General features: G+C 43.9%; 1 protein-coding gene across 4 annotated transcripts; it reads right to left on the bottom strand.

Annotated features, from left to right (window-relative positions):
* Positions 1-1,556: 1,556 nt before the first annotated feature.
* On the bottom strand, positions 1,557-20,096 carry ago4 (argonaute RISC component 4). Of its 4 annotated transcripts, none has more exons than XM_076302065.1 (18): positions 19,909-20,096; positions 14,119-14,293; positions 13,850-13,970; positions 12,856-13,037; positions 12,507-12,643; positions 12,184-12,318; positions 11,585-11,672; positions 10,988-11,135; positions 10,588-10,707; positions 9,197-9,358; positions 7,746-7,894; positions 7,045-7,229; positions 6,503-6,662; positions 5,821-6,136; positions 3,793-3,927; positions 3,053-3,154; positions 2,479-2,678; positions 1,557-2,222 (listed from the first exon to the last, which is right to left on the bottom strand). In XM_076302065.1, exons 1-18 carry the CDS (start codon positions 19,925-19,927, stop codon positions 2,114-2,116), a joined length of 2,643 nt encoding a protein of 880 aa, XP_076158180.1. In that variant the 5' UTR covers positions 19,928-20,096; the 3' UTR covers positions 1,557-2,113. The 4 variants fall into 4 exon arrangements, with proteins under 4 accessions (XP_076158180.1, XP_076158181.1, XP_076158182.1 ...); XM_076302066.1 differs by having other exon boundaries at positions 7,746-7,879; XM_076302067.1 differs by having other exon boundaries at positions 9,230-9,358.
* Positions 20,097-24,167: the final 4,071 nt, after the last annotated feature.

The raw sequence follows: 24,167 nt of genomic DNA, 5'->3' as shown, positions 1-24,167 counted from the left end.
CTCCTTTTGGCTCTGATGATTGTCACTTTCAAAATTCAGCCAAAAAAAAAATGTAATCATAAAACCTAACCGAGCTAACACAAAAGGGAAAAAAACAAAAACAAACAGAAACGCCGCAGCGGGCAAGTCTCCGAAACAGTGCAATTGGACGACCCCAGGTCCTTGGGACGTGAAGTCAATATAAGGACAAGGGTAAAGGAAACTAACGTCCAACCAACTCCATCTCCAGAAAAACTACAAAAAACAGGAACATCCATCAGGAGCCAAAAGGAGGAGACACCCATCACCCACCCAAACATCCCCACCTTTAAATCAACAACAACTGGATCCAGCAGACAACCCATGCATGCACACCAAACACACAGACCTGCGCACGCTACACACATTACAGACTCTGCTAAGAGATCCGTTAGCATCTCCTTCAATGCTGAACTACCAAACATCTAGACAGCTGACAGTCCCCACACCATCGTAATCATACTCATCATAATCATCGTCGTCGCATCACCACCACGATCATAGTAAGAACAACAATTAACAACAAGAGCAACAACAATGCATCATCTAACTCTAAGAACAGTCAAGATAAGTCACGAAAAAAGTCTCTTATTTATATTAAACTCTTACAAATCTGATCTGAATTTATAAATGCATAAAAGGTAGGAGGGTGGGGGTGGGGGTGGGGGCGGTGAAGAGTGCCCTCTGCTCACTCTGCCAAAGTCAACCTTTAATACACACACACACACAACGAACTAGGCCTGACAAGACAAGATGCCTTCTTTCACTAGTCCACCCAGACTAGCTATCGCATTTAATTCAAGACGCACAACCGTGTACTTGCTTCCATAACTTAATCACCATCACCTAAACGAGGGCACTAGGTCGTCACTCAGGACACCACAGGTTACTGTGGCAACAAGTGCGACTTCCAGGGTGCTCTCCCCAGTCGGCCACACAGAAAAAGGGGCACGATACTTGATGCTGCTACACACCACCGCCGCCAGCTTATGCAAGTCAGTAAAATCTACCGAAAGACGCATATATAGATGTAAATATTTATATATATTTATATATGTGTGTAAATATAAAAAACTGAGGCATTTACAGCAGTTCTCCTTGATTTCCCTTTACAATTCAGTGGCCTGCCATGAAACACACACACACACGCACACATGTATACACACACACACACACACACACACACACACACACACACACACACACACACACACACACACACACACACACACACACACACACACACACACACACACACACACACACACACACACACACACACACACACACACACACACACACACACACACACACACACACACTTATTCGCTTGCAGCTAGTCTTTGCAGAACAGGAGATAGAGAAGTAGCAATGGGCAATGGCTACCCAGGTCACCTCGTTTGTAAAATATTTTTGAGAGGAGAAAAAGTTAAAACACAGTTGTAAAAAGGAACGAAAGAAAAAACTTCATTGTCATCACCTCTGAAAGTTGAAAACGCCCCGCGCTCCCCGAACCCTTCCCCGCCCGCCCGCCCGCCCAACGCCATAGACATTTGTGACATTTTTGTTGCCCCAGAGGGCTTGAGGTAAAAGTGAAGAGAGTCCTGCTTAGCTGAAAGAGGCAAAGCTTCACTTGCCAAGATGGCAGCTCTGTGTTGCTCGCGCTCAGTGTATCTTTACAAAAAGGAAATAAATCATAAAACGACAAACAATGACAACAATAATAAATTTCAACATTCAAAATGAAGAAATTAACTAAAAAAATGGCTCAACTTGGGTTTTCCTATGTTGTGTGCGTGAGTGTGTGTATGCGTGTGTTATAATATTTTTTTCTTTTTCTTAAGTTTTTTTTCTGTGTGCATTTGAAACCCGAAAGCCTCTCAGTGCTGGATTGCTGGTAGAACGGCGGTTCCGTTGGGACCGGTCTGCTCGGCTTGGACTGACGGCCTGGTTCGCTGGCTTACGGAACCGCTTCGTCGCAGAAAAAGACGCACGCGCAAAACAGAGATAGAGAGAGAGAGAAATGACAGAAAAAGAGCGGAGATAAACAAAGAGTATTTAAAAAGAGAGCAAGGGCGCCTCCTGCTGGCTTGGGTCAGGCGAAGTACATGGTGTGCTGGGTGTCATAGTGAATCTGGACCGCCTTGGCCAGGGCCAGAGGGTCACGACCATTGCTCTGGCCCGAAACGTGGCTGCCCTCCGCACTGCAAGAGAAAGAGAAAGCGAAAGGGAGAAATAGAACGAGAGGGAGGGAGGGGGAAAGAGAGAGAGAGAGAAAAAAAAAAAAAACAGAAAGAAAGAAAGAAAATAAGAAGGTGTTAGCAAAAGTGCAAAACCAAACAAATGCAAACACCATCCTCACAAACTATTCTGATTCCTCCCTAGCTGTTCTGTACACTCAGTACACGGTCTCTTTTCTTTTTAAAAGTGACCCATCTCAAGTATAAGTTCGGGCCTTACCTGTCATGGTCTTTGTCCACCAGGTGGTAGCGCGCCCGGAAGGCCACCAGGCGGGCGTAGTAGGCTGGCGCGGGGATGGAGACGGAGCGGGTGCAGCGCACATAAGTGTGGCACAGCTGGTAGGTGAGCAGCTGCAGCTCGTCCGCCGTGAAGCAGTTGTCGTCCCACAGGACGTGGTAGTGCGAGGGCCGGCTGGTGCCCTGTAGGATGGCCAGAGAGTGTTTGAGTACAACGTACACACACACACACACACACACACACACACACATTTAGGCTATACACTAAGGTCAACCCCTGGTGGGTGACTGGAGCAGTTAAGGCAAATTTGGTTTCAAAACTGACCGATCAACTTTTAGCAATAGATATAGTAAAGGTTTTTCACATCTGGTATTTATTTACACTCGTCCAAAAACACAACAACAAAAACACAAAAAAAGTCTATTTAGCTCTACACAAATATTATGTGGAACATCACAATGTAAAACACTTTCAGATTTGAAAATGCTGGCATCATTCATGAGGTCATTTAATCCTTTTCTCTGTGTGTCGGGGTGGACAAGGTCCTGCCACTGACCTGAATGCCCGCATGGCTGCACAGGTAGAAGTCAAACTCAGACGGGTGGGTGATGGTGCTGTCCACTGTGGTGCCTGCTGGGACGTTGCCACTCTTCCCCACCTGTAGAAAGCAACAACCACACAGACAAAAAAAAAATTTAAAAAACATAATGGGGCATATCGCGACCACATACGGTTTGGGACAACTCGGTGAAATGTACACACATGTACAACTGATGTGAATTCAAAAATGGCACTGAGTATTCAGCCATTTAATCAGGTACTCACTCACTCAATTAGGCTATAATCAACTTCATACTGTAAAGCTTTTGCCTTTCTATCTAGCTCATCAGAAAAATTGCATGACACCTTCAATGAACAAATACAACCATGTGGTTTTGTTTTCACCAAGAGCAGCCCATAGTTTGCACTCTATGACAAGAGGAAATGATGGTCCATAGACACCTGCAGTCACACTGACAACCATGAATTTGCCATCAATGAGCGGAAAACACAGGAAACCACAGTTTTGAATTTCGTTTTGTGGCACAAAGACATTTTCAATGACTCGTACTTAAGCAATAATCAGTTGGACACCGTGAAAACAAAGTCTGCCTGGCTATGAGTAGCTCTGCACCCAAATAGAATTTGCTCAAGAATTACTCAATCATTCTATGTAAACTTTTGTCTGCACAACAACTAACCGATGCGAACTTGGACATCCGCTGCGTGTGGATGCTTTAAGATCTCTTCACTCACCCGCTCAGCCTTGTCGGAGCAGAAGAGGCGTGTGTGGTGGCGCTTCTGCACCACTATGTAGGTAATGCCCGGCCGGTAGTCCTCCTCCAGACTGATACAGGCCTTCCTGATGGCGATCAGCTCGGGCCAAGCCACCTGATGAGACATCGGCAGACCATTGAGCAACCACAGGCTGGTAGTGCACTCTCCGACACTAGTTATTTTGCGGTCCCTCACTCACAAACCATAAAATAGGCAACCACTAGGCTTGGGTATCGAATATTGGTTGGAACCGGGACTATCTTTGCGATTTTCCCGGAATCGTTCAAAAGTTTAAATTTCGATTCCTAGTTTCGATTCCCATTCCGCCGACCGGAAGAAGAAACGGCTGAACACCAACGAAGAAGTGCATAGTTCATAGAATTAAAATTCATGGAGAATGTCAGACTATTTCATTCAGAAAGCAGGGTTCCGCGGATCCTTATAAAGTCTTAAATACAACTGAATTTTCGAAAGAGAGGTATTAAATGTGTGTATGGGACCGCCAGCGAGTGCAAGAGAGCGAGTGATGTCTCCATCCAGTTTCGTGTACTTTAAACGCAATTGTATAAGTGACTAGTCTATTAGGCTACGGGAGGAAGTGTAGTGGTTGCAGAGTGAAGATGTTTTTCACGGTTTGGTTAAAGGTGTGAAAAGGGTAATAATACAGTAGGCCTATGTACAAAATAATATGCCTGACGTTTTCGTGGTGTAGCTGAGGCCTGAGAGATAGACACGTAGCCTACGTGGAATGAGGGAGCCTATGGTAGAATGAGCGGGAGAAAGAGTTGGTAAGCCAGTTAGCTATAGGTTGGCCATATGTTCGAATTTAGGGCGGACATATGGATTTTAAAAGCCCTGTCCGGCGCACCCTCAAGCCAGACGCTTATTTGTTCTCCTTTTTGGAGTTGCGCTTGGCATCTAAAGTCTTTGCTCGGACGCAGCATCGTTTCACAAACTATGGACGCGAAGACTGCTGGTCAAATTATGTGCAGTGCTTCACAATCAGGAGGAAATACTGTATATGTTAAGTTGATCTGTTTGCATCTTTCCAGCGTGTGTTGCTGGCCTAGCCTAGGAAAGAAAATATCTGTCTAAGTTATAATAGCCTACCTGTAATATCTGCCAGCAGCTTGCTTGCCAGCGTTTCCCATTAGGCTAGGCCTACTTCGCAAAAGTTGTGAAATATAACCGCATATTTTTTGAATGTCGGCGACTGCTACATAAAAAAAATATATGTGCGTTCATAATACGTGCGTGCTTGAGATGAAACCAGCAGTTTTCAGCAGGATCATGCGAGGAGGACCGGTCTCTTAATTAATTTAAAACAAGTCAATGGTTTTACAATGTTTCAGTCAAGCTTTGGTTGGTTAGATACAACCGGTATGCAAAATGTAAAGTAGTGGATTAACTTTAATTTGCTGTGCTGCATATTGGACAATAGATGCACATAGTAAATTATATAAAGTAGGCTTATTAAAATATGTAAATAGCTTAGTCTAACTTTGAAAAAAATATTGAAGGGAATCCAGTCCAGTGCACATGTCTTTGCCAAGTAGCCCTATGCTACTACAGACACAGGTGAAGAACAGTCTGCCTCAGCAGTAAGCAAAACCAAATGTACAGCCAGTTTCAAAAGCAAGCAGCCCAGACCCTAAAATTGGGCATTTATAGCTGTGAAGGTAATTCACACACAATTATTTTTCTTTCGCCAAAATATATTTGGTAACTGTAGACATCCAAAATGGGGTGGGATAGTCTTAATTTTCATTTAGATTTCTTGAAAAGGTCTTAAAAAGTCTTTAAATTTGCACTTGTACAACTTGCAAATGTGCAGATACCCTCAGCACACAGCACATTCGACAGCCGTCGTTAGCCACAAGGGACGTAAATCTAGAACATCTAGAAAGTACATCTAGCAAGACAAGTTCCATTCCCCAGTCACTTGTGCTCACATACAGTACACACACACACACAGACGCACACACACACAGACGCACAGACACACACCTGCTTCATCTGTCCCTCAGACACCCCGCCTCGGTAGTAGATGATGCGCGTGGGCTTGAAGCGCGTGGACTTGTAGAACTGGATGAGCAGCTCGCGCACCATGTTGGTGAGGTCCTGGATGACCTCCTGGCTGTAGAGCTGCTCCTGGGCCAGGTCCTGCCGCGAAGTCTGCACACGCACCGTGGCGCAGTAGCGGCTGGGATGGCCGTCCATGCTGCCCACCACCGCAGCGATGGACGGCTTCTTACCGTCACCCGCCGGCGGATGGGTCACATCTGCGCCCAGGAAGATGACGGGCTGCTGGAACACGGAGGGCCTGGGGGAGGAGAGGGACGACAAATGGTCAGGTCAAAATATAAACTTTAATACCTTGCTAATAGGCCCGTATTAGCTAATTAGCTATCTCTCCTGAGTAATTAGTTGGGCAATTCCACGCAAAACGGTCACGTAACGCCAACTTAATACCATGGCATTGTGTTGCCATTATGGGTGTGACAGTTTTGCGCGGATTTGCCCAGTAGTTAGTTAGTTGACTAGTTTTCCGGAGTAGTTAGTAGTTCGCTAACTGACTAGTTTTCCAGGGTAGTTATTAGCAGTTAGCCGTTTCAACTTCAGGTTTATTTAAGATAGGGAGTTGGAGGGATATATGGACAAGTTGGGAGGACAATGCCCTCCTACTCACCTCTGATGGGGTACCAGGACGTTGTTAATGCCACCGAGCTTGGCGTTGATCTTGAGGCAGAGGTTGGACAGGGTCTGGGGGGACGTCTTCACCACATTCTTCACCTGGACACACTGGGTGGCCATGCCCAGGAGAGTATCCCCAACACGCTTCACCTCAGCTGCAACGGAGATGGGACAGGTTGAGAATTACACACACATGAATGTGAGGACTTAACACTTCACATACTTGCTCTCTTTCATGGATATGAGGGAGGAACTAACACACATGCGATTAATTCCATGCACAGACAATGTATTCCCTTACCCATACCGAATGTGACACACACACACACACACACACACACACACACAAACACAACACAGGAATGTGAGGACTTAATACTCCATGTACTTGCTCTCTTTCATAGATATGAGGGAGGAACTAACACACATGTGATTAATTCCAACAAAAGAATACTACTTGGCTATGCCTGGACCGGTTACATCCACCCACACACGCTTAAATAACAATGGAAACAGAGAATGCAGCAATTCCCTCACCATAAACAGGAGTCTTTCCGGGCAGGATGACGACAATGAGCTGGAGGCCCACGTAGGACATTTTGAGGTGCTTGAACATGGGCTCCACGCTGTCCGCTCCCTGGGCGTACTTGCAGAAGCACGGCTGGCCCTGGATGGGCATGCCAGCGTCCTTTGAGATCTTTCTCAATTGGTCTGTGAAGCTCCTGGTGTCAGTGAAAAAAAATAAACAGAGAGGATTTTCACTACATAACACAATTTCACTACAGTTTTTTCCCTTTTTTTATCTTCAGTGTTTTCTTACAGACCACTACAGTTTTATTCCCCTTTATCCCCCCAATTCTTTGCACATCTCCCAGAGGTGTGTTCAAATTCGGCAAACAGTTCAATTTGAACGATATGGTGTCAACATTCAATTGTAAAGGTTGTTGCCTTAGTCAAGCTCACGTCCAGCTCCACTGTATGTTCGCGGAGAACTACCTCCTCAGACCCTTTGCGAGTGATTTGAAAATGTTCGCCAAAAACTCAAGGCAAACAGACACCTGTTTGCAAACGTTCGCCTATGTTTGTGAATTTGAACGCACCTCTGGTGATTACTACATTTTGCTAATACAAAAAGGGGCATGGGAGCATTGTTATGGGAACTGTTTCTGTCTACACGATTAGCAAACGGGGAGAAAGGGAAGAGGAATAGATGATTAAGAGGAAGAGGAAGCACTCACTTGAGTAGGTCCTCTCTGCACTGCTTCTGAGGGGCGAAGCAGGCCACGGCCCACACCTTGATCTCAATGCCGGCGTAGAACTGCTTGCCCCTCATGTCCCACACGCCCTGGTTGGGCGTAGCCACCGTCTTGTTCTGGGGAGAGAGTCCCTACACTCTTAGTGAACCCCTCGGTCTTCCCTCTGGCTCGCTCACACGAGCCAACCCATCCCACCCAAGCCCCAGCAGAACACAATAATACAAACAAACATGGCAGTGTTTACAAATAACTCATCACTTCCTTTCAAAACTTGGACCACAGTAGTTGGCACTGTGTTCAGTACTGGGAATGGGGAGGGTGAGATTGCTTTAAGCAAGAAATTACAGACTTGTTTTCACACATAAATTATATGATGGAGAAAGAAAAAAAATGCTTGTGTAGTCATTCAGAAGCAATACATCCCAGTTTATTCCCCAGAATAAACATCTTACTTTAGCAATTTGTTTATCACCATCACCAACACCAGCATAAAAGAGAACAACACAGTTCCAGTCTTCAAAAAGCCTTTCAAATTTAAAATTCTTCAAAATGTAAACATTCATGTTTGAACAAGCTTGTTTAAACACAACACCCTGAAGACTGGAGAATTCGGCTGTCTGTAAGTCAATAAGGCATTATCATGTAGGCCAGCGATGGCAATGATTTTTTCAAAGAAAGAAAAATTACTGTGGAGTTGTGCCAAGTCGCCCCTTGATTAAAATTAGACATTATTAACTTGGGAAGGCCAGAGAGACCCTGTGGAAAGAGGCCAAAACAGACAGCAAAACGAGTTGCTTTTCTCCTCACGTCATAGTACAGAAAATGTGAAGGGACTTTTCAATAAGCTTTTAGAACAAAAGTTACAAAAGTTGTACAACTTCTACAACAAAAGTTGTAGAATGTGAGTTAATTATGGTTGGTTGAGTGCATTGTGTATTGTGCTCATGAGGAGGAAACCAGCTCGTCAGATTTCCCCCCATTTTCATCCACTCCGAGAGACAAAAATAAGACTTCATTACCCAGCAATACCGGTTTAAACAGTTTTTAGCCATATTACATGTAAATGCACTTAGGTTTAAAAAACTGCATTACATAACATTACAGTGAAATGATTTGATAGTAATGATAAAGCCACAGTAAATTGAGAGCTGAGTGAACCCAAGTGACCAGTAACTTTTCACCAGTGCAAAACCTGGCTAATAAGTAGCCTGGCAGCTCCATGGAAACAGTTTCGCTTCACACACACAAAAAAACTATGTTGACACAAATGTCAAATATGCAAAAACATTCCCTCTGAATTGCTGGGAGTAAATGGAGTCCAATCTTTGTCCTCATTAGGTTAGTCAAACCAACACACACACACACACTCACACGCACCCCCACTAGTAACCCGTCCCACCCGTACTCACCCTGCCCAGTGCCCCAGTACTCACCCTGCCACAGTCCCTCCCAGTGTCTGTACTCACCCGGCCCCCATACTGCAGCATGGGCGCTGGGAGGACCCGCCCGGTGACCTCAGTCATGTCGTTGTGAACGACTATACCGAACTCTTTCAGATAGGGGTCGGGGCCGCCAACCATACTGTTGCTTTTCACCTGGTGGACAGGGAGTCAGTCAGAGGTGATTATGAGTAATGTTAAGAGGTAGGATATCCACACATCCTATAGTTTTACCTTGATTTGCATCTTCCTTGTGTTATATTTTTTACTCAACATCAGTTGGGTGTGCAAACCTTGCACTTTATCCAATGCTAACTGATAATATTAAGTGCATATCACATCAGATAAGAATACACCAAATTCAAGATGGAAAACTGAATACCTACCCACCGAATATCCAAACAACTGAATGTTTGGGTATAGCCCTAGTTGATTGACTGGGATTGTTCGTGGCTTGGTCTGAGCTACTGTGGTTTCCATTTATAGAACCTGAACTGTATGTAAACATTGGACTGTTTTGGTGTACAAACACTGAACATTATCAACATGAAGACTGAAAAGCAATCTTAGGAGCTGAAAGATGAGCAATTCACTGAATCACAGACTGTACCTTTGTGTTCTCCAACAGTAAGAGTAGGCTTGCAGAGGGACAACCTGGATTGCACTCAAGTTCTTTAGGCCAGGTTATGTTTATTCTACCTCCGATGTGTCAGGAGTTGGAGTGTGTTAGGCTTTTGCGGCACAGCCTAAAGGGCTTTATCTTGGATTAGTGCATTCAATTGCACGGCAATAGCACTTGAGGAATGTTATGAATGGCGCGTCAAACAGTTCCACTGAAGCAGGAAAAATAACACCTGAGAGATGGTGTTGGGGGGCTAACGGAAAAAACATTGACACTACCCGAGTTCCCACATTTGGAGTTGACTTTGTCTGTCAACAACGGCCGCCCATACACGGACGCCTTAGGCCAGAAACCGGTACGTGAAAATGGGCTCGATATTGGATAGGATTTACCCAGGATGGGAGCACTCAAAAATACAAGGAACTCCGCCAAGAATATGTGGAAACTTTTTACAACCCAGAAAGTGGTGTATTAGTTACAGCACTCCCCTTCCTTGACATAAAAAAAGATAATCAGGCTGATCTAGGAGTGATGCGTTTAAGAATCCTGCATTCATAACTGCACACTTGTGATCTAAATAAGCATGCAACAGAGTTTAGTACTTCAAAACAATTGAGTATAGAGACAGTGACTATTAAATTTCAATAATGAAGATGGCAACAGATAATGGCAACAGGCATCATTGGCTGTCAATCCTCTGAACCTGAAGGCTACAGCATGTGGGTTTTTGGGGGGTGTCAGATCTTTCTGCAGCTGCACTCACCAGCCTGCTGATCTCCTCCTGCCGGTCGGGGGCTGAGCGAGCTGTGGCTTTGATCATGGTGGAGGTCTGGTTATCGGTCAGCTTCTTTATACAACGTTGGCCTGCTACTATGTTACAGACCTGCGGAAAGAGACAGAAAGAGACAGCAGAGAAGAGAAGAGAAGAGAAGAGAGAGAGAATCTATTGGTATTGGTTTCTGCACTGTTTGCATAAGTCATTGAGCTGAGGTGCAGTTTTAAGAGTCTAAATGCTTGTAAGCCAGCATTAGGGGTGAGATGATCTTATCACCATCATCCACATGCTGTATATCTGCACTGCAAAGCTGGAAGGGGGCATGTGTGTGTATGCCTGTGTGCATGTATGCATGTCTGCGTGTGTATCAAGGGGGGCATGTACTGACCTCGAGGGGCAGATAGGTGTGCTTCTGTTCCTGCCCCACCTGGAGACAGGGAAGGTGGGGGTATTTGAGCTGCAGGCTGTACTTCTGTTTGAAATATTGAGCCACAGTGCACTCCATGGCCTGGCCATTTTCTAGCTGGAGGGGGAACCTGCACCAGAAAGCAAACACTTCAGAGTGAGAGAGTCGCACTTAAGTGTGTAAACAGGTGTCACAGTCTCGAACAAGCCACAGCTGAGGTCAAAACATGACTTAAACATTAACTGTGCTGTGCAAGTTAGATTCAATCTGCAGCAAGCGTAATTAGGCAAACTTGTGGACTTCTGCAAAATAAGTCTACCATGTCCACGCCTTTCAATGTTGTGTGCACATACAAAATAAGTAGAAGCCTTTGGAAATCTGTTATTAGTAGCTGTGGTCTGTTTGCGTTAATCATTCAGAGTGCAGAAACACATCAACAACTGTTTAGTTATTTTACTGATGGTTATGACAAAGCCAAGGCAGTTTTATTTTTTAAAATGCTGCACAGAGCTTTGTATAAGACTCAACGAGGTTCAAGAGCTCTCTGTGCCCGGGCTGTTAAAAATGGCGGACACTCACGTCTGATGGCTGGCTGGGCGGCGGGTGACATTACACACACGATACTTCCTCTTCATCTGACCGCAGTGAGTAACCTCCACTTTCAGGCCTGTTCAAGCACGGAAACAGCAGTTGGTTTGCATTAGTGGACACTGAAACTTAAATTCTAATGAATAAGAATGACTGCCTAAGGCAAGACATTGAGATTGTGTTATAGCAGGCTTAAACTAAATTTCGTGCCCATCATCTCTCCTAGTCATATAGCCAGTAAATGCACGCAATTCCAATTCCCAATCTAATTCTCATGTCACTGACAATAAGCCATATCAAATAAACTTCCAAACATCAGGCTTTCTGCAAGCCAAGATTGTTTGGCTCATCAAACTCAGTCATTAAGACAGGCAATGATATGGAAAAACAAGCGAACATAAAATCAGAAAAATGAGTTAGAAGGCGCTTGCAGTTATTTCTAGATTTTTTTGTGCCAAAATATAACTTCTTGATTATTGAAAAAAAATAGATAATCAAATTTAAACAACATTCCGCAACACTTTCTTTTACAAGGTGGCCCATTTAAGTTCATTAGAATAACACAGACTTGACAACATAAAAAAACACACCTCGAATCTCCTTGGTGAACTTGACACGCTGTGAATCTGTTAGGGGTTTGGTCTGCTCATTGATGTTCTGGATGTCCAAAACCTCGCACATGAACTCGATGACGGGCTGGGCTCGGTAGAAGGCAGTGGCTGAAACTTTGGGGCGTGAGGAGACACAAACACAAGCAAGGATCCTCAGTCATCTAGGTTAGTGACCAATGGCCAGTTGAACATGATCCTCCTAAAAACAAGCTTTTTCACTTTCACTCTTTACTGTTTGGACTCTTCAGTTCTGAACTGCTGAACCGTTGCAAAGCATGAGCGGACTCCCGCCGAGGTCTTACCATCGATGTTGAGCATCATGTTCCACATGGCCGGGCGGACGGACTGATGGAAGCCGAACCACACTTCCCTGCCTCCGCCGAGGGGGTGGTAGTAACCCTCTGGTGGGGAGAAGAAAGAGCGCCCAACTGGGGTGTATCTGCATTATAGAGAGGGAGGCCAAAATGAGAAAAGAGCCCTTCAGGCTTATTTCACAACCCACTTATTTTTCACCCTTAAAAAGCTTCATTTGCAGAGCATACTGCCGTCAACAATAGATTCATCACCAGAGCTGAAAGTCTGTCAGATGTATGCATGTGTAGCCCCTCTACTTTTGACCCCCTTTTTTGACTCCAAACTGCTCTGGGTTACCTCATGGAGGGCAGATGACGGGTGATGACATCCAGTGCCTGCACAGAATCCTCAGGGACCTCGTTCAGGTGACCGGAGAGAGCCTCCAGGAGCATCTGCAGGCTCACCACCGACACCCACTGCAGAGACACCTTGAAGGTCTGGTCTTTCCCCTCACCTGGCAGAGTCACCTCCAGATCCACCTGAGGGACAAAGGGACAGAGAGGAGTGAAGAGAGAGGGAACTAAATTATCTAGATGAACAAAATTAGACAAATGGCACACAGACACCGATTACAAGGGTCCCTACGCTGAATTCCCTACTCCATGCACAGGGTGTAAAATTCACAGGGAACTCAGATCACTAAAACAGTTTTATTTGGAATGCCCTGCTAGTCCATAGTTGCCATAGAGATTTTTGGATTCACAAGATGTGTCCAACGTATTATCCATTCAAAACAGTGGAAAGTTAGCTTGCTAACATTCAATAGTTGGCTCACAGCATTTTAGAATTGTTTTGGGATTACAATAACAGGTACAGGTCTAAAAAAGCCACACAAATGACGTTTATCTGCAAATACGGCCGCTTCAGACCATCTACTGAACTCCGGGTGCCATCTAACTTCCGGTGAAGTGATGTAGCTATGTTCACTAGCTTCCTACACGTTGTGCAGTTCACTTCGAACTGAACACCGTCGCTCCCTACGGAACGGAAGATCATTTAACATGGCTGACCACCCTGTACAGTTGACTTCGTCGTCCACTACGAGGCGATCAGAATGCACCCATGATGAGACCATGACGGCATTTGCAATGACAGCACAGCAGTAGCATGGTTTCCTTTCCCTTCACCTGACCTACCTAATTAACCTCACTGCAGCAGACAAACATTAAACTACAAACAAATACAGTGCAAATTACAGATTATTAACGCTATAATCTGAGCCTGAGAAGTTTAATACTGGCCATGGACAGCATCCCAATGGAGTTGGTGAGGTAGGGAGGTGGGTCCTTACCCGGTCTCTTCCGATGGGCAGTGGGTGAGCCGTATACATGTTCCGCTTGCCATCATATCCAGGTTGTCGGTCCCCAAAGATCTGCATCTTAAAGTGCCTGACCATGGTGTCAACCACCTCTCTGTGAGACAGAGGGAAAGAAGAGAGAAAGAAGGAGAAAACAGGAAAGAGAAGGATAAGATTAAGCTCCAGTGAGAAAAAAAAAAGCGACAAATAACATTACCACACTTCTTTTGTTTGCATACTCCAACACACTTGACCGCACGCACCTGTTGACCCTCCGTGGTCTCTTTTCTGGCTTGATGTCGATGTCATAGTGGTAGACATCGATCTTGGGGATCTGCACCTGGAAGTGATTGGCCAGCAGGCGAATCGGCTTCCCCACGGTGCCCAGGCCGGGTCGCCGTGGTGGCTGGAAGAGGGAGGGAGGGGCAGCAGGGGGGCCTGAGGAACAACATGCACAGAGACAAACGTAGGTTTGCACATGAGCATGGACATGTCAGATAATCAATACATATCTTATAAGTGGCTGAACACAACTTGCTGCTACATAACAATAGCATATTGTAAGAAAGTAAGAGTGCAGTGATTAGGACTGACACACACGCACGTTTTTTCTTTATTTTTTATTTAATGAGCAGATCCAAAACGCCTTTGTGAGACAGAATCAACTTGCTTGTGGTGGTTGCTCTTAGAACTTGACTGTATTTTAAGTGAATCACAAAGTGAAACACACACACACACACACTGTAAATTACTCCTCAGTCCTCTATACACAAGTCGTGTACACACAAACCAACACAAGCGTAGCCTATGCCTGCAAGCCCTGACACACCACAGGAAAGGCTGTTGCGGTGGGCCTTGACCTCTGACCTGGGAGGGCGGCCACAGGGGACATGGAGAACAATATAGAACAATGCAAACCCAATTACCGCCAGCCCAATGACAACCCACTCCCCCCGCCCTCCCAAACGCACACAAGCCACCCAGACAAAGAACAGCGTGGCTGAGACAGAAAGCAGCGCGGCCATATGGGGGGCAACAGAGACTGGGATTACTCACTGCCTACACACACACACACACACACAGCTTATTCTTATTGCCGTATGTATGTCTTACTAGACACGGGTGCACTACCTCAGGCTACGCGGTTACTGCTAAATCTCCACTGAAACCACTTAACATGGTTCCCCCTATGATATAAAAAAAGGCCGCCTTAACCAGACTCCCTTTAAAGCACTGCCCAGTGTTGGGTTCTGTCCCACTCACCAGTGGGTAGAGAGAGGGAAAGTCCCTCTGAGGCTTGAGGGGAAGAACTACTGTACCAACAACGCGTGACATCATCTTCTGGCAACTAGCCTCGCTTTTAATGCCTGAGGTTCAGCATAAGGAAACTGGAGAATGGCGAGAGGACTCACGACTAGACCAATTTGGGGGCGCAAGAGTGATACGAGTGGGCAGGAAAGATAACTAGTGTAGTGTTTGTTTTTTTTGGGAGGGGAGTGGGGGGGTTGCTATTGGTGAGTAATATAGGTTTGGGATGGGGTGAGAATGAAGCTTCACTGATTTTCCAACTGATGAGTAGCTTGCAGGAGTCCAGTCTCTAATGTCCTGACATGCTCCAGATAGCCAGTCAGGCGGAAAGGGGATTGGGATGAGGGCGAATGGGTGTGGAGGCTGGGGGTCAATCTATACCCCCCTCTGTTTCACCCTCCCCTTCCACGCCCAAGCTCTTCCTCTGCTTTCCAAACACTCATAAGCCACTGGTTGCTCCCGTCTCCCCCCTCACACACACACACACACACACACCCTTCCCTCATGAAAACCCACTGGGGTAGGGTTAGCAGGTCAGGAGTGGGTTTGTACTTGGTAGCCCTGTCAAGACCCAGACACACTCACACACACCAAAAGCAGAGACGGCTCTATATTTAGGCCTCTCAGCTGGTGCTCAGGAGCTGTGGCGGTGTCACCGTAGTCCCTGGGTGGAATGCTAGCGGCCGGCACCCCCTCACTACTTCGACCACACACTGTCGCACTCCACGTCTGGCTTCACCACTGGATCTCACAGCCACGGCTCATCTATCAGCAGGATCACTGGAAATGCACTGTACATCACACCGTGTCTCCACTTGACAACCTGAACCGCCAATCTAATTTTTGGCTACCCGCTCAAAACGTGGAGAGGTCCTGAGTGAAATTCGTGCATTAGCGATGAACTATTTTCCCTGTAAAAGAGTGTCTTTTCTTCCTGAAATCCGTATATGGGTGACTGCTAAACATCATCTTCAGATAGGTTCTAAAAATGTGTTTAATTAGCACTCATTGGAGAGCAAAGAATGCTAGACATAAACTCAGGAGTCAGTGATTAGCACAAATAGTTAACTTTCCCTCCAACATGGCAGTGCCAGGTAGGCCAACAGATAGCTCTAGACATGACCTCTACAAAGAACACTGTGGCCGAGCTTAGCATAAAGAAACGGAAGACTGCAATGATGAGTCAGTGGGGACACCACAACATGTGTTCACAGTCAACTGTGAATCACCTGGATTAGAGGCAAGATCCACTTTTCACCTGCCCAATTTGTGATGTCATGAGCTGATGTCTCGTTTGGGGTAAAACTTCTGTGTTGTCTCGAGTTTACATCATGTGAACAGGGACGTTTGAGCAAACTCAAAATGTTTTTACTGGTCTTAATTGCATGTATTGTTTTATAGCATTTCAGCTCTTCCTTCAATTTGTGTTCTGTTTATGTAGTTACCTCCACAAGTCATGTCTGACACTTAACTTTTTTGAAGTCAAGTCATGTCAAAGCTCTATTGTTGCTGCTTATGACTAAGTTATTCATATAATGGGCTTGCATGATAAGCGTACATTTATCAGAGGCATTTTGACACAATGCATTGTAGCCACATAGACAAATGACAGGATGACTGTCAAATCCCAGTTAAACTGACTACACTTTGTGCCTGAACAAATTTGTAATATCAATTGAATAAATCCAAATTAAAATATTAATCTTAGCTAATTAGACAGCCATCTAAGTAATGAGGCCTCCTACAATCTTCAAAAAAATCTGTGAGATAGGACCTCAACTATGCCAACACAACAGGCATGAGTGACCTAATCTTTTCACAGCGGTTCCCAGTTTAACTCACGGCAGGTAGCCCAAATCACACTGCTTCAGAGAATGCTTTAATGATGTAATCAAAGAGAAATTAATACAAAAATGCATTTAATATTAATTCCCCTAGGCTTACATGGAATATTTGTCAATGGACAGAAATGAGCTCAATAAATTACACATGATGAATATTTGAAAAGACCACGTTATGGCTGCATTAAATAACTAGTATTCACTAAGCAGATATTTTCACAAAAGCACTCATTTAAAACATACTAAATATGAACGTCTACTCCCTGATCCCTTGGGATTTTGAGCCTTGGTGGCAGGATGTTATATATCTTATACTTACAGTAGTCATTTTTTTCCAGCATTTTTCTCCATTTCCTAATATAAGTTATTTGTTTATAAGTTATTGTTACAGTCCCAGAAGTACTCTTGTGGCCAACAGTCACACCTCTTGATTGAACGAAAATTGCACTTTAAACCTCATGCCTGAGACCTATTAGTCCAATTTCATGCAACATACTACATAGGATGATCAATTATGATGTGAAGTACGCATTTCAAGAGCATCATTTATTAAGCAACTTCAGTTGCCAGGACATGACTAACTTAAGAGGTAACCTCTATGAATGCATCCATTATTTTTGGCTGTGGCTATTGATTCTGAAGCTGGTATGATAAAGTCATTGCTGATCATCCAACCACTGACATGATATCCGGGCTGACCCCAAGTTAGTAAAGCAATGCATTCACTCTTTGACCTGCCTTGTGGGATATAATGCTGTTGAGTAAACGTTTGAATGGCTGCTAGCATGGCAGCCTAGTGAATGCATTGTGCTGCCTGAATTGGTGCATTTTCACACTTCACAATTACCTTAGTAGTATAATTAGCCTTGGGCACTGATGGTACTGAGGAAATCAACTGGGTTGAGATTTGAAATGGACAATTTTGGACTGGCAGTAAGGTGTTCTGCGGGGTACCCCACTTAAATGACAGTTAATCTCAAATCTGACATTTTGTAGTGCTTGCCCTACTACTGTAGACGAGCAGGCCATGCTAATTTCTTTGCATGAGCATTTCATGAACCCTAAACACAGTCAAAATGGTTAACAAACCAACCAGATTTTTTTTTTGTGTGTGTATGGAAGTTTGTATCATTGGTCCAGTGAGCAAAAATGATGCTGGTACATAGTGTTGATGTTTTGCTGATGTTAGTGTTGATGTTTTTGTTTCAGGCAAAGATTATATTTAAACACCATTTGTTTACAAAACATATTTAGACTTCAAAGAATGTATTTTGAGTGTCGAGAAGCTGTATTCTAATCATGCATTATCAATTGCATAATCATACATGGAACACAGTGAAACCAGGACAGCCGATCGTCCTCAAAACGAATTTAACCACTTCTCTGTTGGCTATGCACAGACTTGTCGGTGTGTCGTTAACTGGACCTTCTGTGAAGGTGTGGGGCGACAAAAAGCATTTCTATAAGTTAGCTTTATTATCCGAAATCCAAAATAAATCTACCAATGCAGAATTACTAGACAAAACATGCATTTTCCCACAGGCAGTTCTCAAACTGTAGGTAAGGCCCAGTAGCCCTCGTGCGAGGACTTATTGTGATAATTGCATTGCTTACATGTGTATGTATTTAGGCTTCTGTGTTTTTAAACGTTGTACTGTTACGCTTAAACAATGTTCCGCGAAAACAAATATGTCCATTTCACAAGTTCAAGAATACATTTGGACATAAACGTGCAAGCAAATGTGAAGAAAAAAGAATTAGCCCTACGTGCATTTGGCTCATACACACTAGCTGTGTTACACCATATTCTGCCATGCTGCTACAATTATAATATCAGTAAGGTTGACTAAACAGCTGCTAATCTCAGTTTTCTACAGGATTCAGTGAGCCATGGGAAATCATTACACCAATGTTACGGACACGGCTGCCAGAGATGTGTACAAACCGAGGTAGCATTGGACACGGAAAACTACATCGAATGGCTTCCATAGACGACAAAATAGGTGGAAATGAGAAGTCGTCGTTACACTGCAGTGTGAAACAGAACCAGGCGTTCTGGTCGTTTGCTTTCTGAAACAAATGTTCAAATACAGTCAATCAAAGACAAAGAGCGTCGAGTGTACTAACCGACGATGCCATCTTGATGCATTGTTTTTGTAGTTAACATTAGCTATCGCTATGCTGCTTAAGGCCAAGCTTCCTGCCTCAATCAATAGAATAGGTAGAAGCGCAATTGGCCAAAACACGCATTGTGTCCATTGCACAAGACTTGCTGTAATCGAACAGTGACAGACGCGCGAAAACCATTACCTCCAGCATGTTTTGTAAAGGCATTACCATTTACATCTCCACTATTCAGAGTGATCACGCTGTACGAATAGGATGCAAAATTCCATGTTGTTCACGTGTTCCTCATTCAGTGCATCGAATCGCCTTTCACGATATTAAAATTGATTACTAGACCAGCACTATTAACACGTATGTATATCTAGCAAACCACAGTTTCATAAATTAAACCAAGCCAAAGTGGTAAGCTTGCTAGCTGCATGACAGCAGACGTGCGTCCACACACACGACACGGAAGAAGGTCTTGGTTAAATCCCCCACACAGTGCCGTGCTGCCCTCCTTGGCTACCTGCTGCTTTGAACGCCAGCAAACAAATTAGCTTGTTGGACCAATAGTTCATGCTTGATCCCATTCTAATCGTATGTTAAAGGTTAAAGTTATAACAATGTAGAAATATCATCAAGCATGTTTATTAGAAAAATACATTAGGGCCTGATATCCTCGTTTGTTTTCGTTCTCGTCGTTGAGGCCTATCATGCAATCATCCACGGCCCCCAGTGAGGCAATCCATTAGCCCGCACTACTCTGTCACAAGGCTTCTCGTTTTTAGCTCTTACCGGGTCCGAGCGCTTCCATGGCCGAGGGCTCTCTCTCCGTCTCTGTCCCGGCCTGGCGGCTCCGTACCGACACTGAAATTGGGGGCGGTATCTCGAAGCTTAGTAGGGCTAATTTAAGAAATGGAAGAGATGCGTAGATGTCCACAGCCCTTCGAGGGTGCGTTGTCTTCTGAGTGATTTAAAGCAGATCCTGGGGATATTTAACCGAGCATGCGTCAGGACGTATGAATACAAACTGCGCGTGCGCGACACAAGCTGTCTCAGACAACAGCAATGCTAACATTAGTGGGAGAATGAACAGTAAGGTACATTTTATTGGAAATTAGCGGATTATTATCAACAGACTAATAGTGATCATCAACGTAAACTGAGTGTATCTTATGTCTGTCCATGTGTGAGTGTGAGACGGAAAGAGAGCTGAAAAGGTGTGTAATGTGACACTACATTGTGCGTTAGTGAGAAGAGGATCTAGGTGTTACACCAAATGAACAGACCATGTGGCATGTTAATGTTTGTGTAAGGGGGCTCTGCTTTCTTGTGTATACCAACAATATAGGCTACTGGCAGTTTTCTTATATTATACGTTTGTGCAAGAGACAACTACAACGTTGACATTTCTAAAGCTAACATCACACGTAACATCATGTCACTTAATATGGTAGCCATGAGGCAGTTTTGGATAATGTCCTCCTAAGTCTCAGCATTCTTCGGCCAGCTTCGGCCTATTAATTTGTACTTGGCTGCCCTCTTGAGGTGAACTATATATCACATGCAACGGGATGGACGAGAGACCGCAGCGTTTGAACAAAATGTGCTCAAATATTTCATAAACCTATTCTCTTTTGATGTTTCCAGAATTTTGATGTTACCAGAATTCACCCACCCCCCCTGCACATGACTGGCAATTTAAGACTACCTGGGAGTGGGTTGAAGTTCCCAAAAACCATAGCAACCTCCCTCAACCCAGACATTGTGTTAAAATCAGGGTTAACAAAGCAAGTGGTGATTCACTGTCTCATGGGTAGACAGGATTATTGAAGGAGCCAATGAATGGAAAAGCCTTAAATACAGGGAACGCCATTTGATCATCAGTCAGGGGCTGATCATCCCTGTCTGGGTCGCCACAGGTGTTTGATGGGACCCAAAACAATCTATTGGCTAGCCCAAGGCTTAAACACTGGCGAATAAGCCTATGGTGTTACCATATGGTTTCCATTAGGAGTCATCACTGACTGACAGTGACTTTCATCACTGAAGATGTTATATAGCATTATTATAAAAAACCTATACATGTAATCTGTTTGTTATATTTTTCTTTGTTTTATGTGTGTACACATCTATTTTAACCAACCTTTTGCACTTGGTAAAAGAATATAGGCCTATGGCCTACCACCTGATGTTACCTGAGGTACATTGGAGTTAAAAAAAAAAATAGCCACTAGATGTCACTGCATTACACAGAATCTGGAAAGTTGATGTGGCTGTATTAGAGATGGTTTAGAGCTGAACTTTAACATTTTGCAGCCACTCAACATGGTCCATGTTGAGAAAGGGACTTGGGCAAACAACTTCTTACAGCTAAGCATCTCTAAATCCTGTCCATGGGCCAAGACTGACATTTTCACAAATGAATAGTCTAGCAGGGCAAGACTGTTAATATCACTATTTGGGGCAGCCGTGGCCTACTGGTTAGCGCTTCGGACTTGCAACTGGAGGGTTGCTGGTTTGAACCCCGACCAGTAGGCATGGCTGAAGTGCCCTTGAGCAAGGCACCTAACCCCTCACTGCTCCCCGAGCGCCACTGTTGTGTGCAGGCAGCTCACTGCGCCGGGATTAGTGTGTGCTTCACGTCCTACATTGCGTACATGGAGTTATGAAAAATGTTAATGTTAATACCTTGGTGAATGTAAAATGAATTGGAAATAAAATCAAGTAATTTTCATCTTTTTACCATGTTGCCAGGGATGGGCGGTATTTCTAATACATGTATTTAAAATACGTATTTCAAATACAAAATACTATTTTGTAATTGAAACACTTGAAGCGAAAACTATCATTAACTTGTTCAGAAAATTTAAATAGTCTAGCGAGGTGGGGCCACAGGTTGGCATATTCCCAGGATGGACCTGCTGCGTCTTCATCCATTGTTTCGTCCATGGTTTCGTCTCTTATCTAAATCTGACCATGGAGTAGCCTAGAAATCTAGACGCGCCCCTAGGGCTAACTTTGTCGGAAAGCTGAAGGTGATTGCTGATAGGCTGTCCCAATCAGTGGCGCCTGCACAATCCAATCACGTTTGAGAGGGAAACAACAAATTGAGGGTTTCCGAGATTTTTCTTTTTTCCTTTTTCCTTTTTTTTTAGAAGTAGTAACGGGTACTCACGGTTATGGATAGAAATGTAGTGGAGTAAAGAGTACAATATTTGCCTCTCAAATGTACTTGAGTAAAGTCATGAGTACTCCCTACTGGTTAGTGCACACCTCACTGTGTGTTCACTTGTTACCGGAGGGTTGCCGGTTCGAACCCCGACCAGTCACGGCTGAAGTGCCCTTGAGCAAGGCACCTAACCCCTCACTGCTCCCCGAGCGCCGCTGTTGTGTGCAGGCAGCTCACTGCGCCGGGATTAGTGTGTGCTTCACCTCACTGTGTGTTCACTGTGTGCTGAGTGTGTTTCACTAATTCACGGATTGGGATAAATGCAGAGACCAAATTTCCCTCACGGGATCAAAAGAGTATATATACTTGTGTATAATCTTGTAATAATCTGCAAATCTCTTAAAATCATATTTACCGTAGTTGCAAAAAGGACACAGACAACATATCAAATGTTGAAAAAGACAAATTTGACTATTTCATGGAAAATATATGTTAATACTGGCAACACGATTGGGTATGAGAGCATCCAGAGAGGCAGGGTCTCTTAGAAGTAAAGATGTAGGGGTATTCATCACTCTGTGTAAACCTGTGTGCACAAATGATGAAACAATGTCATTTTAATGCTTCTTAACATGAAATTGTGACATATTTAGGGGGTTTATCATCTACAGGACATAATATTATTAAAACATTCAGAGAATCCAGAGAAATCTTTGCCAACCGTTTTCAGACCTGTCATTGCATGGGCTCAGGAAAACTTCTGATAACCATTGTCTAGGTGCCCAGTTTGATACTCAATTCAAAAACGGCAGCCAAAATTGTAATGGCTAAAATTGTATTGAGACATGATACAGAAAATATACCCTCTTATCTGGGCCTGAGCTTGTTTGAAATGGACTGATGTAAAGTGGAAAAGGGTCCTGTGGTTAGACCAATCAAAGTTGGCCATTCTTTTTGGAAATCATGGACTCATCTGGGCTAAAGAGGAAAGGGCCTATCCAAGTATCCAACCTATTCAACTTGTTTTAGTGCTCAGTTCGAAACCCAACATCTATGACAGTGTTGAGGAGCATAGTGCCTATAGCATGGGCATCTTGCACATTTGGCAAATCACAATCAATTCTGAATGATGTATACAGGTTTTGAGCAACATATACTGCCATCCAGGCAATGTCTTTTCCAGGGACAACCTTGAATATTTCAGGATCTCAACAATGCCAAAATGAATTCTGCACATATTTAAATAGTATTTCTCCATAGAGGAAGAGTCCAGGTGCTAAGATGGCCTGTCTGCAGTGCAGATTTGTCAAATTAGGTGCATAATGGAATGAAAAGCATGACTAAGAATACCCCATAGAGCAACTGAAATCCTATTGGGGAGTAATGGGACAACATTTCATTCTCAAAACTGTAGCAAATGGTCTCCTCAGTTCCTAAACATTTACAGAATTGTGTTAAATGAAGAGGTGAAGCAGCACAGTGGTAAACATGCTCCCGTCCCAACTTTTTTGGAAATATGTTGCTAGTATCAAATTCAAAATTAACATATACTTTACATGAAATAGTCCAAATTTTCATTTTCAACTTTTGATATGTTTTCTATGTCCTTTTTGCTGCTAAATATGGGTTTACGAGATCTCACAATAAAAAAATTAGGTAAAATCCAACCTTGAAAGGAAGCAAATTTATTTTGAGAAAAAGGAAAAGAATAAATAAATAAATATTTTTAACTAAAACACGTTGCTCACAATTATTGGCACCCCTGAAAAATCTTATATTCAAAACCTAAAAGAAGCATTTTCCTATCTAATTTCAATTTATTTAAGTTAATCAGAGTGTCTGTGAACTTTCAGAAGTAGTTCATGACTTTCTTTTTCACTAT

The sequence above is a fragment of the Alosa pseudoharengus genome, unplaced genomic scaffold (assembly GCF_046254945.1).
Source record: "Alosa pseudoharengus isolate Yale_2024_CS ecotype anadromous, Long Island Sound unplaced genomic scaffold, YU_APseudo_1.1 YU_APseudo_1.1_scf_23, whole genome shotgun sequence".
Lineage (NCBI taxonomy): Eukaryota > Metazoa > Chordata > Actinopteri > Clupeiformes > Clupeidae > Alosa > Alosa pseudoharengus.
The sequence above is the reverse complement of the archived record's forward strand: the minus strand, read 5'-3'. Positions and strand labels throughout refer to the sequence as shown.